The 16,264-nt window shown below is 35.4% G+C and overlaps 2 protein-coding genes across 2 annotated transcripts; both read right to left on the bottom strand.

The window, feature by feature from the left end:
- Window positions 1-1,832: 1,832 nt before the first annotated feature.
- LOC116113606 (sulfated surface glycoprotein 185-like) lies at window positions 1,833-2,668 on the bottom strand. The gene has a single exon (XM_031399759.1). The coding sequence runs from the start codon at window positions 2,403-2,405 to the stop codon at window positions 1,959-1,961; it is 447 nt and encodes a 148-aa protein (XP_031255619.1). The 5' UTR covers window positions 2,406-2,668; the 3' UTR covers window positions 1,833-1,958.
- A 3,266-nt stretch (window positions 2,669-5,934) lies between these two features.
- Window positions 5,935-7,213, bottom strand: LOC116113603 (chaperone protein DnaJ-like). The gene is made up of 5 exons (XM_031399756.1): window positions 7,093-7,213; window positions 6,909-6,996; window positions 6,728-6,798; window positions 6,572-6,628; window positions 5,935-6,475 (listed from the first exon to the last, which is right to left on the bottom strand). The coding sequence occupies exons 1-5, from the start codon at window positions 7,186-7,188 to the stop codon at window positions 6,284-6,286; spliced, it is 504 nt and encodes a 167-aa protein (XP_031255616.1). The 5' UTR covers window positions 7,189-7,213; the 3' UTR covers window positions 5,935-6,283.
- Window positions 7,214-16,264: the final 9,051 nt, after the last annotated feature.

Raw genomic sequence — 16,264 nt, 5'->3', positions numbered from 1 at the left:
GTTTCAATTTCCAACTTGTTTTTTTGTGTCGATAGAGAAATCGTTAATAAAAGATGTTTTTCATGTATTGACAGCAATATGATAATATTCTTATTCAATTATTAGAATTTTTGAACTTTGATGTAAATTTTTTAAAGATTTATATTATATTTATTAACCGTTTATAATTATATTCGTTAGTGATATTATATTTATCAAAAACCCATCATTATTTAGTAAAATTAAAGAAAAGAAACTAAGCTTTCATAACCATATTTGTCCAATAACTAAACTTAATTTATCAATAAACTAAGCTTTCATAATCATATTTGTCCAACAACTAAACTTAATTTATCAATAAACTAAGCATAAAATAATGCCAAAATCTAGATAAAAAAAGAACAGGTAACTGAATGAAATGAAGCAACTCATCAAATTGAAGATAAGAGATTAGTTCAAAGACAAAAGCACTTTTGTCTAACCTACTCCATTAGTCATTACCAAACAAAAACTTCAGTCCATGACGTGTCCTGCAAAACTGGGTACTTGCCTGGCCACATGGGTCCCCCACTCTATAATTTGGTGAAATCGAAATTGATTTCATCCGTTCACTCTCTATTTGATCATCATCACTTCTGACATCAAATCAATGTGTTAGAATCTTCTTCATTCTTAGGATTTATCATTCAACTCATCTCCCATTTGTCCCTTCATGGGACTCCCTAACACCAAACTCTTAACTTTACACGGACACTTGCCACCCATTAATTAGTTCACAAATTTTTATTACATTTGGCGTCAAATTCATATACGATGTATATACAAGTGACATAACATCTTTAAAAATCGATCATCTATGGTTAGTTTAGAAGTTTCGTTTTTGTAAAATATTTAACTGTTAACTATATGAGTCTTAACTATCTTTCGATTGTTTAAAAGTTTGCTTAAGATTTTTCAACATATTAATCAAGAGATAATAAGTTTAAATTTTCATGACTATTAATAAGGGGTAGTCATTGAAAACTTATTTGGTCATTAATTTCATAATCCCAAATTATTAGTTAATATGAATGTGAGTTGGCTCAAACAACTCTGAATACCAGAAAAAAAAAATGATATGGGTTTTTACCCTTTTTTTTTATTATTATTATTATATTAAAGCAAGTTTATTTCATTTACTGAGTGGGATCGCTTAATATGAACATATTTACTGTTTTTTAATTATTTTGAAGCGATTTTTTTTTATAATTATAGGAATATGTAATTTGGTAGAGAATCTTTGGAAAAAAGAAAAAATCTAGCCCACGTCTAATGACCTTTTAGTCTAATTGAAGTCATAAATTGCTTTAAATTAGCATTTAAAGTCTTTAAATGCTAATTTAAAGTATAAAAAATAATAAAATTAAAAGCCCAATTAAATAAATAAATTTTAATTCGATGGGTTTAATGTTTCAACATTTTCCCGTTGGATAGGACCCATCAAATGTTCACCCTCGACTCCACAAATGCAAGCAACGTGTCCAAAAGAGAAAGATCCAAACCACCATCAGGTCTCACTAACTAAAATTGGACCCATTGAAAACCATAGGTTTTTTTTTTTTATGATTAATTGGCACTGAAAACCAAGTTGGTGGATGATCCAAAAACCATCCATTCACTGATTCACTCCAACATTATCATCATATTATTAATTTAATTTAATAAAAACATCCATTCAATTTCTGTTCATACTCACATACCAAAAAAAAATAAAAATAAAATGATCAAAATTATTAATCAAACAAAAACTCAAATCAAAATTTGGATCTATAATAGTAAAATATTGTTATTTGATTGAACAATTGAGTACAAAATCCAAAATTAAAGGGAAGAAATTTATTCAAAAATTAAAATACAAGAAGTGATTAATTACCAAGCTATTTTCTATAAAATTTATCTTCCTTCTTTAAAGCGTTGATCAAATTTACCATCTTTGACGCTCACCAGAAGGCCAAGAGAAGAAGCAATCCAGAGCCGACCAGAATCGGCAAATTCGCGGCAGAGGCTTTTCGGCTGCCGCTGAAATCACTGTCAATGGGGTAGAGGTTCCCCGGCGGGCCCGGCGGGCCGGTCATGTAAATGAACGAAGGTGGCGGTGGGCAGTACTGCGTTGAGGGCTTCTTGGGAGTCGGTGGGGGCGACGGCGGGGGCGGCGGCAGCTCGGGTGGTGGTGGACTTGGAGGAGGAGGCGACGGAGGCGACGGTGGAGGCGGGCTCTGTATGCATGATGGCTGGCACTTTATGCTTTGATCACCACCGGTGGAGGATTCCTCTAGCTTTCTGGCAGTCAACCCGTTGACTTGGGACGCGAAAACGGCAAGAAAAATGAAAATTTTGGCCAGTCTGACCGGTTTTCGAAGGCTGAAAGAGGAAGATTGAATCGCCATGGATGAACCTTGAAGGTCGAAGGGGTGAAAATGGAGTATTTTGGGAGGTGGGTTTTGGTTTGTGAAGAGAGTTTTGGAGAGTAAAAATGAAGAAAAGTGATTCGGTTTGTTACGTTATTAGGTGCATGGGGACTGTGAATTAGTTAAAAAGCGCTTTTGGGAGAAGTGCTTTTGGGAGAAGTAGAAGTACAAGTAGAAGTAGAAGTAGGAGGAAAATGAATGCCTTAATATTGCTCAAGGGTTGAGTAGGCAAAGTGGACTGAAATGACTAAAATGAGACGTGTTTTTAAGGGGTTGCTTGGTAGGGTAGCATGCCTTATTGCTCAAGGGAATCGTAATTGCATGTGAATACTCCAAATTTGGGACCCCACTATGCGACTCTTTCGACCAAATTTCCATTAATTGTTAATTTCTTTTATCATAATCTCAATTAATTTTTATTTAATTAATCTTTGGGCTTCAATTATTTGCCCCACTTTCATCACTTGATTTGAAATAATTCATCTAAAACACTTCTACAGGATTATAATATATATATATATATGCCACCATCTGTGTAACCTAAACACTATATGCATGAAATTAATTTTAGCTTTGAAAATAAATAGTATACATTAATTGTCCACATGGTTCAAGTAGTATTCTTATACTTTAAATGGGAAATCGACATGTCGGCCTAAAAATTTGGCTATTTAATAATTTTATGGGCATGACGGTGTACTTAGCTACTTTCATATAAATAATTAAAATATTTTTACTTTATTGCATGATTTATACAAAAAATAAATAAACAAAGCTAAGAGAAAGAAAACCTCATTTATATTACCCTATTGGATTAATTAATTAAAAAAAATTAGATTTGAAAAAAGGGATTTCTGCATGCATCACCTACACCATTTGACCCCAAAAGAGAAAAGATCTTACATTATATATAGGATATATTATTTTCTATAATTAAGGTCACAATCAATTGAATTTCATATATAATATTTTGGCGTAGTATTAATTTATATAAACATATGCAAAATACACAATTGTCATTATGTAAAGAAACGCTTATCAAAACCAACAGATTCCTTTCCTAAAATTAGACACGTATGATTTTATACAGCTCACGTTTCACAAATTTAGGCCCCAAATTTCGGGTCATTTTCTTCAAGTTTCTTGCAACTTTTCTTCTTCAATAGTTCAAGTCATGTGCCCTTAGCTTCTCAATTATTAGCTTACCCAATTCCTTTTTCTCTGCATTTTTTTTAACAAATTCCAGGGAAAATTTATTCACTTTTTCCAGGAAATTATAATACTGAAGTTTCATTTATTAACCACCATTGAGTGGCCTAATGGTAAAAGAACAAAATGAGATTTCATGAACTCTTGAGTTCGAATCTATATAGATGCTAATAGGGATGACTACTAAAGAGCTTATCTAGTCGTCAACTTCAGAGCCCTGAAGGAATAGTTGAGGTGTCCACAAGTTATCCCGGACACCTCGGTCACCAAAAAACAAAAGTTTCATTTATTATGCAATTAATTTTGGACTTCAATTAATCTATTTAACTTTGAATTTAAGAAAAGGGAATTATTACTTTTTTTTATATTTAAGAATTAAAAAAAGATTTATTTAATTTGATGGTATGATTTAGGAGGAGTGGCCATGGATGTTGACCTTAAAATGACAAATCACAAAAATGGAGACTCACAATCATGTGACAATTGAATTTGATGTTGAGTATTTTCCATATCATATACATTATATAAATGTATAATTGACTTATACTTAGTGTATAACAATATTGTCACGTTCAATTTAGAGATGGAGTCAACCCCATAGACCAAATAACATGCCTTCATGCATATTTTATGGCTTATGGGACATGCTTAAAATTCGAGCTTTAAAATAGACTCCTTGAGGTATGATATAATTACAAATATCCCTTTAAGGTTTCTAAAATAACAAAAATTGTCCTGCCGTTAATGAACTACTATTGACCCGTTAAAATTTATACTATTATGAGTTAGTAAATATTATCAAATTACCCTTTCATTGTTTATCTTAACACTTAAAACTTAACAAAAGGGGGATTTCTATTATTTCTAAAATCTAAGGGGAATTTTTGTTATTTTAATATACCTCATGAGGATTAATGTCATTAATCATTTTATATATTTAACTTGATTTATTCTCGTATTTTAAAATCTTTTTTAGTAAATTAACACAAGAATGCTCTTTTACATTTTCCAAATTAAACAATTAAAATTTTTTTTTCACAAAAACTATATTTTCATAAGTTATACACTAATAAACACTTCTTATATAAGTTCTGTTCGAATAAACCGTACTAAATGGACCTGAAAACAGGTGATAATATCATTTTTATTAGTTTATTATAATAAACAATAATCAGCAATGACTAGTATCACTTTTAAAATGTGAGTTAGCATTGACTTTACTAGAAACTAATTATAGAAGTATAGGTCCTTTTATTAAAATTATTTAAGCCAAATCTCTACCAACTCAACCTAGACCTTATATTAAAATTAAAAGAAGGAAGTGATTTGGAAGTTATAATAATATGATGCATTATTATATGATTCAATTAAATTAGTTAAGGACTTAATGTTGAAGAAACTAGAGAGCAAAGGAGGGACAAAAAGTTTTAAGGCTAAGCTGCCGACCCATTTTCTTTAAAGCATCTTCCACTTATTTTCTAATTTTCTTTCTCGTCAACCTTCCAAATCATGCAATCTTTGAATTAATTAGAACACAAGAACCTTCGTTGCTTTAAAATAATTTTCACTTTTGTGTTGGAGATTCCCAAATCATCTCTACGTCTGCTCTCAATCATTGACTTGATTTTGTGTATTTACATGTATTGCTATTAAGGAGAGAAAATCTTTATAGAAATGTATATGCTCTCCTCAAATTACAACTTATATGTGTAGAATATTCTAATTTCAATCTATTATAGATATACAGATCATGTCTACATATCCGAATATATCGATTATGATCTATCGTGATCGTGTAGCTGTTATATGTGTATGTACAATCATGAGAGCGGTATATGTCACCCTACAATCACGACAAGTGTTCGAGACAAATAAGTTTTAACGTCTCACACGATGTGCATGTGAAATTTAACAACAACAAGAACACGATCAAAACACAAAGCCCACTAGCTTAAAAATAAATGGGCTCGAAGCCCAAATGAGTGCTATCTTTAGACTCATATGGGTTCTCTCCTCTCTGTAGCCCAACTTGTCATTACGTACTAAACTTAGCAGGCTTTTGATCTGAGTTTAGAGACCCAAAAATAAATTAGACAGTTCATCCTCTTAGACCCAACATGGAAAAGACCTGCTACTGAAGAGTAGAGACAGAGAATCCAGGGGCTGGCCTGGTCAAGAAGGTGTGCTCCCTTCTTAACTTTCTAGGTTCAAATCTTAGAACCGCCCTTCTCAATGTATTAATTGTACCTTACCTAATTTATTGAATTTATAAGGTATTCAATACATCCGCAGGTTAGTAGAAATGCGCTGACCTGGACAAGCTAAACAGAAAGCTATCTTTCCTGTATAATCTTAGTATTCTCGATTGTCAAGCAAATTTTCCAAGATTTCAAATGTATTCGAAACCAAATAAGCACATGTTGACACTCAATACATCTACCAAATTCTCATACATTTGTTCTCATGAACAAATTCAACAAACCGCATAACAGAACATTGATAAAATCTCAATTCCCCCAATGAGGCCTTGTTCATAGAGAAAAAAGCCAATTCCTTTGTGGCTCCACCTGCGCTGCCCACATATATTTCATGTGTTTCTCTTTCATGCACCATTTGTTTTCAACAGAGCAAAAATTTTGATCTTGAATTTATCTGCAATAAGTGCCACTTGCTCCATACATCTCCCAACCGAAATGTGAGCTTCTCGTTTCCCAACGGGTCCTCTTTGAACATCTTGAATCTTCAAGAATTGGGTATTCGTTCAACCATGTGGATGCCTCAAATCCTTCTGACATCTCCATCAACATTGCCTGTAGCTCCTCCAAGCTGTAACTTTTGTCCTGTTTTTAAGTAAATTTCATGAATCCTTAAGTTAATACCAATTCATATTCTAGATAAATTATTGACCAGAAAACAGAACCGATTGTTTTTTTAACCTCTTTTCTTGTTTGAGCCATTAGAGACACCATTTCTTGCACAAAATCAGAAAACCCCTGAACACAAACACAATTGTTAGAGAAATTAAATGGAGATTAAAAAATTAGAAGAAACAGAAAAAAAAAAAAAAAAAAAAATTAAGTCAATTCACCCACCTCCTCTTCTTCATATTCAGGATTATACAAGCCCACATCGTATAGTGTTCTCTTTTTCTCATCTGATAAAACTGTTTCAACAAAATAAAGAATAAAAAAATATTTTTTCACACTCAATTCAGAACCAAACATGCAAAAATTAATGTAAATAAACTTTTTTTTTTTTTTTAAAATAACTCACCTGTGTAAGCTTCTTGAATCTGCTGGAACTTGCTCTTGGCTTTCCCCAACAAAGATGGAGTTTTCGTCCACTTATCAGGATGCCATTTCTTCATTCAAACAAAAGGCAGAAACCCACATTCAGTAACAAAAAATCAACAAAAATAATTGATAAAAGAAACAATCTTGAATTCTAAATAAATTACCATGGCAAGCTTGCGATAAGCTTGTTTGATTTCTTCAGGAGAAGAATCCACAGTGACGCCAAGAACGCTATAATAAGATGGCGAAGTTTGTTCCATATTTTTGCATTGCAGTAACAAAAGTACAAAACTACCAAAAGTTCTGAAATTGAGCTTCAGAATTTATGCATAAAATAAAAAGATGGTTATGGCGGGTTGTTTCAAAAAATATTTAAAGAGGGGGGAAAATACTGGTTGGGTCCAGAAGGCTCGGGAAAGATATTTTAAGTGAAACGTGGAAGCGAAAGAGAGAAGGTTGAAGATGATACTTTCTGAGGGTTTTAGATATTTTTGTTAGAAAGTTCTAAGGCTTCTGATAAGTGGAAAATGGTGGGACCGGGGTGGTTCTGTTATGGACGGTGGTGATTAGATCATGATCCGTGATGAGAAAGTGTTCGACTTTAGAGGGAATTATCAAAAAGTGGCATGGCAGCCTTTTAGATAACCATTGGCTATAATAATAGTAATCCATTTGGAGTTCTCACATTAATAAATTCCTCTAATTATTTTATTATGATGTTTGTGTTTCAGAGGGTTAATTTTGTTGTACAGTTAAAGAAATCTCTTTCCTTTAACAATATTAATTTTATCGCATTAGGTTATATTAACTTAATTTCTTCAATAATGTTGATCCATACAATCCAATAATTATGAACTAGAAGCTAAAAGAGGGTGTTTTTTTTATCTTTTTTTTTTTTTAATGATAGAAGGTGTTCGGACCAACTTACGAATACTTTAACTAATCTAAGACCCTAGAACTATCAACCGGGTAAGAGCTCTAGTGATTTAGTACTCGAGTAAGGACTCAAACTCAAGATCTCTTGAATAATACATTCAAAAGTCTCTATTGAATCGCTCGGTCACCCAAAAGTAGTTAAAAAATGATTTTAATAGTGTTTATTTGTAATTTCTCATAATCACATGTTAAAATGTCCATTTAGTCTTAAATAACCATTGGGATTGATTCTGTAAGCTAAAATAAGAGCTATTGCTTTAGTTTCGTCTCTTTCTCAATGATAATAATTAGGTTTAATTCATTTATTCTGGGAAGACGTTTAATATAAACCTTAAACCTTAAATCTTGATTTTTATAATTTTCTCCTACAGAATCATGGTTGAAAAGACTGAAAAAAGTCAATCATTCACAAAAACTAAATCAAATAGACTCGATCTTAACATTTGCGAGGAAGGTAATAAAAAAAGAAAGAAAATTATTATTATTATTATTTTTATTATTTTTATCACTTAGAAACTCTACTTTTCTAAAAAGGGTTTTGATACTTCTAAAAAAAAATAAAAAAATAAAGGAGGTTTTTAATATTTTTAGGGGACTTTTGATACTCACAAAGGTATATATTAGATGTGTTTTATATTAAGCGATCTGATAAAAGTAAATAAAATAATGCCACAATAGTTTTTGAACCTTCAAAGACATTGCATGAAAGAATGATGATTGAACTAAACTGTTAAGCCGAGACGCTCTCAGCATTTCTATTAGAAACCCGAAATACGTGTAAGTGGGTGGTACAGGAGAACGTGTAAATGAATGTGGTGAAGGAGAACTTGGAGATTGATGTGCTGTCAAGAATTAGTCCGAGCAACTTGAGCAGTAGGCGTGAGAGTAGGCCATGTAGTAGAAGTGGCCACTTTATTGTGGTTTTGTCATTTACTTATGGGAGAACGATAGTCCCACCCAAGGTTTAGGAAAATAATTTTTCCACCCATCAAGTTTCAAAATAACATTTTACCACCCATCTTCTGTTAACTTTAACTGAAAGAGGACAAAATGGTAAATTCAAGAAATAGTTAAAGGATAATTGTGTCAGTTTCTCTCCTGTATATAAAGTCAGAAAACCCTGGTTCAAACACTTTCTTCCCCACCCACCACCCCAAAATCCCCCACCCCTACCAAATGGCTGGAATTGCAACCGGCCTAGTGCGATTCGATCGGAATCGCACAGCCTATGATTCCGGCCAAATCGCATCTGGCCAAAGTCAAACCTGGATCTTTTTGAGATAAAAAACTGATAGAACTAAAGAGCAATGAGTCAGAGAATTTTGAGATTTAAAAAAAGAAAAAAGTTGTTTACCATTTGAAGAAAAGAGCCATGTGATGAAGCAGATTATTTTGGAGAGTATTTTTAATATTATCTCTGAGTTTGAATGTATAGAAATTTCAAAGGGATCCCTTCCATTCACTTACCTTGGAGTTCGTATCTTCACAGATAAGAAAAAGAGAGTTTTTCTTCAACCCCTTGCAGATAAAATCTTGTCTATAAATTATCGACTTGGAAAGGGAAGATGCTTTCTCTGGCAGGAAGAGCTAAACTAATCCAATCTGTTTTCCAATCCATGTTCCTCCATAGTTTTAAGGCGTAAAAATGGCCATTAAGTTTGCTTAAGTTTATCAGTAAGCGAATAATTTTTTTTTTTGTAGTCAGGAGATATGGATAAAGGTAAATGTGTTGCTCTTGCTTGGTCCACAGTTTTTAAGCCAAACGTGGCAAGCGGTCTTGGTTATTGGGATCCAAAAAATCTCAATCATGCGGCAATTCTTAAGTTCTCCTGGGAATCTATGAAGTCGAATACTTGTTAGGGCATTTGTTTCAATCCAGATTTAAAGTCAACAGTTTTCAGTTCATAAGAACTTATTTGAAATCTTCTGTATGGCCGAGCATAAAGGAGTCTCTACCTATTATTTTCATGCATTGCAAATGGGTTGTTGGCATTGGTAAGCAGAATTTCAGTTTTTTAATTTTATTTGGATGATGTGTGTTGATTTAGATAAGGGTGGAGATTTTGTGTGAGAAGATTGTGGTGAGAAGGTCGACAAGGTGCAATTCTGGCGAAGGAGAAAGAAGAAAGGTGCAGAAGAAGATAAAATGATATTTTCGTCTTTGTACTGTTTATAAATGTCAGATAACGGAATTTTCTAACGGAACATAGCAGTGGGTGGGAAAGTGTCGTTTTGAAACTAAGGGGGTGGAAAACTATCATTTTACCAAACCTTGGGTGGGAGAATGTCGTTCTCCCTTTACTTATTAATTGCATTATGCTAGCTATTATGTAGTGGTTGAGGCCTTCTTTTTAGCATGTGGGGTTGTTGAGTTTAGGAGTAGCGGTGAACTGTGTCTATTTAAGTTCTTTGAAATTCAATCCAAACTCTACGGTTAATTCTCACCCTAAGAGAATCCTATTTACTTAAGCAATTGTAATTTGGCTTTGACTGGGACCTATAATTGATATCACAGCCAGGTTTACCATGGCAACCAATAAAGAGAGAATTGAAAATTTAGAAAGTGAGCTAGGGAGACAACAAGATGGGATGAGTAGAATGGAAATTGGCATAACTGATAAGTTGCGCCAACTAGAAGAAACCATCAAAACACTTTTTGAGGTAAGGCTTACCAAGACAAGCCCAAACAACAACACAAGTGATCAGGGCCATCTGAAGAACATTTATGACCCTAGGCAAGAGTTACTTTAGGGGTCTTCTAATAATATAAGCATATATTATAAAAATTATTTCAAATTTATTTTTCTTGCCTTTTAAGATGCAAAATCACTAGGAGAGGTGGACGACGACCAAAAGGCTAACGGGATTAGGTTGGTGGGGGGTTTTGGAGAGCAGATGTTGGAGAAGTGATGGGTGGTGAAATGAGTGATTTTCAATGCCAGCATTGACCGGAAAAGGCTTGAGAAGTCGTGACCCAAAAGGTATCGATGGCCAACGATTGGTGGAGTAAACGGATGAGGTATGATAAGGGTTTTGGTGAGAGGGCTGAGGGGAGGAAGATGGTGGTGTTGGGGAAGGCCAACGACACCAGGTACATGCCAAAAAGGCCGAAAATGGTTGTCACACGCAGTGGAGCTGGGTTGCGAGATTCGTAAAAAATCGACCAAATCGAGGGCTATCAAAGCTGGAAAAACACTCGGAAAATGATAAAGTTATGATTTCAATCGATTTTGGTGAGAAAATCAATCGGAATCAGCTCCAAACAGCTGACGGCGGAAGAGGGGTGGAGATTATTTATGTGAATGTTGAATTTTGGGATTGAATTGGGAGTGAGTAATTTGAGACATGTAAATGACCATTTTAGCCTTTCATTGTTAAAATAAATTCAATGTGTTAATTTAAGAGTGTAAATTGGAATATATAAAACTAGAGGTATAAACTACTATTTCGTCAAACTTTGGATGGGAATATATGTAAAAAGTTTATAATAAATTTGAGTCTTTTCGGCTTTGTTTTTTTGGTTCCCTTGGGTTGGTTTGGATAAAAAATTATACACTATATTTATTTTTGTAATATATTATAAAAAATTTGGGCCCTTTTTGGCCCTATGTTTTTTGGGACCCTAGGCAAGTGCCTCACCTGCCTACCCCTTGGGCCGGCCCTGCAAGTGATTACATCAGCCATTTAAGGAGCAACCAGGAGGAAAATAAGGAAGGAATAGATGGGAATAGACAAATATTCTCATCAAAGATAGCTAGGCTTGAATTTCCAAGGTTCTCGGGTGATGATCCAACAGAATGGTTCAACTGAGTTGACCAATTCTTTGAATACCAAGTTACTGCAAAGGCACAGAAAGTATCATTGGCTTCATTCCACCTTGAAGGAGAAGCTAATCAATGGTGGCAATAGCTACGTCGAGCTTACAGAGAAGAATGAAGGATGGTGACATGGGCTATTTTCGAAGAAGAATTGTGGGCTCGATTTGGACCAAATGAATGTGAACACTTCGATAAAGCGCTCTCAAGGGTGAAACAAGTTGGCTCACTACGGGACTACCAAAAAGAATTTGAGAAGTTGGGCAACTGTGTGCAAGGATGGATGCAAAAGGCATTGGTGGGGACTTTCATGGGTGGACTCAAACCATAGATAGCAGACAACATACGAATGTTCAAGCCTAAATCTTTGAAAGAGGTAATCAGTCTTGCCCACATGCAAGATGAGCAGTTAACTCGCCAAATAAGGTTCACACGCCCACCATTCAACCGAGCACCGCTAGACCTTCTAGCCCCATCAAAAAAAAATTGGCATCTTTAATGAAACGACTCTCATGGGAAGAAATGCAAAAACGGCGTGCTTAAGGCCTTTGTTTTAATTGTGATGAAAAATTTATCGTAGGACATTAGTGTCGAGGCCCTCAACTATTGTTGCTAGAAGGAGACGATGGTAGTGATGATGAAGTTGGTGATGAGGTGGAGCAAGAGCTAACTGAATTGCAATAGCAGCCTAAAATCACCTTACATGCTTCGACAGGATGGACAGCCTCTAAAACCATGAGAGTAGCGGCAAAGGTGGGACAACATGATATCGTGGTACTCATTAATAGTGGCTCTATACATAATTTCATTAGCGAGAAGATAGCAAATTTGTTGCAACTTCCAGTAGTACCCACCGAACCCTTCGATGTGAGGGTAGCCAACGGCAGCCTATTGAAATGCAAAGGGAGATTTGATCATGTGCAAATTCTACTTCAGGGTATTCCCTTCTCACTCACATTTTACTCATTACGGCTAACCGGTTTGGACTTGGTTTTAGGCGTGCAATGGTTGGAACAGCTATGGACAGTGGTGTGTAATTGGAAGAAGATAACCATGGAGTTTCAATGGCAGAATCAATTCCAAAAGTTGTAAGGGGTAAATGCGCAGCTTATTCAAGTCGCATCATTGAGAGCCGTTTCAAAAGAAGTAGGCAAGGGAGTTCTATGTTTGCTGTTTGCCTATAGCCATCGGAGGAAGTTGCATCACAAGGTTGCCACCCAGATATGCAACAATTATTGGAAGCTTTTGAGGATCTTTTCCAAGAACCACAAACAATTGCTACCAATAAGAGAAGTGGACCACCGAATTCCTCTCAAGGAAGGAACCGAGCCAATCAATGTGAGATCCTACAGGTATGCCTATTTCCAAAAAGCTGAATTTAAAAAACAAGTTCATAACATGTTAAAATTGGGTTTATAAGATCAAGCACTAGTCCATTTTCATCTCCTATTTTATTGGTTAAAAAAAAAAAAATGGAACATGACACTTTTGCACATACTATAGAGCCCTTAATGTCGTGACCATCAAAGACCGATTTCTCATCCTTACAATTGATGATATGTTAGATGAGCTTTATGGTGCAACTTATTTTACAAAACTAGACCTAAAGGCGGGTTACCACCAAGTTCGGGTAAATCCTATAGACATTCTTAAGACGACATTTCGTACTCATAATGGTCACTACAAATATTTAGTCATGCCGTTTGGTCTTTGTAATGCACCCTTTACATTTCAAGCCATTATGAATTCTATTTTTCGTCCTTAACTTCGCAAATCTGTCTTACTCTTTTTTTATGACATTTTGATTTATACCCCCAGTTGGATCAGGCATCTTGAACCTGTTAAAAAGGCTTTTGAAATATTGAGGCATCATCAGTTTTTTATCAAGTAAATGTGCTTTTGGGCAACAAGAATTGGAGTACTTGGGCCATATAATTACTCCTCATGGCATAAAAGTGGATCAAAGGAAAATTGAAGCAATGATTAATTGGCGTAAGCCTACTAATATTTCAGAATTCAGCAGCTGATGCACTATCGAGATTAGTTAACAGCCCCAGTCTTGATGCTTTATTTATGTCATAGGTTGAGATATGGGAGGAAATTAAAAAAGCAGCAGTTGGACACGCTTACATGGAAAGAATTGGGAAGTTGGCAATGGACAATCCAGGAACTCCTTATTCTTGGCGCAATGAATTGGTTCTCTACAAAAATCGGGTAGTTGTGCCACCAAATTCTCGAATAATTCCTCAACTATTATGGGAATTTCATGATTCTTACTTTGGTGGACATTCTGGAGTCTTACGCACCTACAAAAGATCGGCACAACAGTTTTATTGGCCTTCCATGCATCGGGATGTGCAGCAATATGTTTCTTCTTGTGATATTTGCCAAAGAGCAAAGGCCGACACTCTCTCTCCAGCAGGACTGTTGCAACCTTCACCAATTCCATGTCAAGTGTGGGATGATATAACCATGGACTTCATTGAAGGTCTCCAACTTCTAACAGCAAAAACAACATTCTTGTGGTGGTGGATCGCCTCAGCAAATCAGCCCATTATTTGTCATTAACTCATCCTTTGATCGTAAAAACAGTAGCTGAAAAATTTGTCGAGGGGGTGGTAAAGTTGCATGTATTGCCAAGAACAATTATTAGTGATCAAGATCCTGTATTCATTAGCAATTTTTGGCGTGAGTTCTTCAAACTCTCGGGAACTCAATTGAAAACGAGCTCCGCCTACCACTCGCAAATTGACGGACAGTCGGAAGTAGTAAACAGATGTCTTGAGCAGTATCTTCGATGCTCTGTTCACCAACAGCCCCGCAAATGGAGTTCTCTTCTTCCATGGGCTGAGTTCTGGTACAATACCACTTACCATGCTTCTACAGGAATGACGCCTTTTCAAGCTCTCTATGGCCGCCCTCCACCAAACATTCCTCATTATCAAGTGGGCTCCTAACCAGTGAATGAAGTAGATCGGAATCTGACTTCAAGAGATGAGTTGCTACGACAACTCAAGGTCCATCTACATGCTGCCAACAATCGAATGAAACAAATAGCAGATGCTAAGAGAAGGGACATTGATTTTCGAGAAGGTGACAGGGTCTACTTGAAGCTCCATCCATATCGACAGAAATCAGTTTCCGAAAGGGCATTTCAGAAGCTAGCAAGTCGATTTTATGGCCCTTTCCAAGTTGAGAAAAAAATTGGAAAGGTGGCCTATAAGCTCAAAATGCCTGAGGAGTCCCGTGTGCATCCAGTCTTTCACGTCACTGCTAAAGAAAAAAATTGGTGAAACAATTGGTGCTACTATTGACTTGCCACCTTTTACTGATGATGCAGGACTTGTACTTGAACCTGAGGCCATTTGTGGATACTCGATGGATAAAAAAAGGAGCTCGGTTTGTCGCAGAAAGCTTGGTCAAATGGAAACATCTTCCTACAGATGATGCAACTTGGGAAAATTCTGAGCAATTGCGAGATAGATTCATGCATTTGGACCTTGAGGACAAGGTCCCAGTGAAAGAGGGGGGTAGGGTTGAGCCGAGACGCTCTCAACGCATTCCTATTAGAAACCCGAAATACGTGTAAGTGGCTGGTGCAGGAGAACGTGCAAAAGGGTGGTTCAGGAGAACATGGAGATTGATGTGCTGTCAAGAATTAGTCCAAGCAACTTGAGCAGTAGGCGTGAGAATAGGCCATGTAGTAGATGTGGCTACTTGATTGTGGTTTTGTTATTTACTTATTAATTGCATTATGCTAGCTATTAAGTAGTGGTCGAGGCCTACTTTTTAGCAAGTGGGGTCGTTGAGTTTAGGAGTAGCAATTGAACTCTCTGTGTATTTAAGTTCTTTGAAATTCAATAAAAGGAACCACATTTTATCCAAACTCTGCGGTTAATTCTCACCCTAAGAGAATCCTATTTACTAACAGTAATTGTAATTTGGCTTTGACCGGGACCTATCATAAACTTTCCATGTATCTTCCAACACCTCGACTATATTTTCATCTTTTGAATGCTTAAATGGTTTCACCATACCTACTCCTATTTTATGGCTTAAGGGTACAGATGATGGAAGTTTCTAAATGTATTGAGTCTACAATTTACAAGAGATGAACTCTATGATTTGAGATACAAGATTAGCACCCTAAAGGGAAATGCTGTAACATATGGTAAATCAAAATGTAGAGCAGGAACTAGTTGCAATATGCTGTAACACATGGTAAATCAAAATGTAGAGCATGATTCTCTCCTGATCTAAGTTTCGGTCTGACCAAATACATAGATATCATTGATAGTTAGAAAAATATCTCCAAAAGATCCTTCAAAGCTCAGGAAAGCTCAAGAGAGATTTTCAATTCTTCAAGAAGATTTACTAATTCAACTCAGATTAAAAATTTGGTCTTTGATTTCAAGGGCTTTTCTACAAATAGAGTAAATATGTTAACCCAAAACTCATTTTCATAAACAACAATATGATTCTAAATAAACTAAAATTAATGAAAATCTTCATTTGAAATATGTTAAAAAACGAACATTTGATGTTGTGATTTCTCACTAGGGGAGGATTGATTCCACCAGAGGTA

This window comes from Pistacia vera, unplaced genomic scaffold (assembly GCF_008641045.1).
Source record: "Pistacia vera cultivar Batoury unplaced genomic scaffold, PisVer_v2 Contig686, whole genome shotgun sequence".
In the NCBI taxonomy this organism is placed as follows: domain Eukaryota; kingdom Viridiplantae; phylum Streptophyta; class Magnoliopsida; order Sapindales; family Anacardiaceae; genus Pistacia; species Pistacia vera.
The sequence above is the reverse complement of the archived record's forward strand: the minus strand, read 5'-3'. Positions and strand labels throughout refer to the sequence as shown.

Coding starts and splice junctions, on each gene's coding strand:
- LOC116113603 (XM_031399756.1), bottom strand. CDS start 7,188: ATGGAACAAACTTCGCCATCTTATTATAGCGTTCTTGGCGTCACTGTG. Junction 6,997..7,092: donor CTTATCGCAAGCTTGCCATG/GTAATTTATTTA, acceptor GTTTGAATGAAG/AAATGGCATCCTGATAAGTG. Junction 6,629..6,727: donor CTGAATATGAAGAAGAGGAG/GTGGGTGAATTG, acceptor GTTTGTGTTCAG/GGGTTTTCTGATTTTGTGCA.
- LOC116113606 (XM_031399759.1), bottom strand. CDS start 2,405: ATGGCGATTCAATCTTCCTCTTTCAGCCTTCGAAAACCGGTCAGACTG.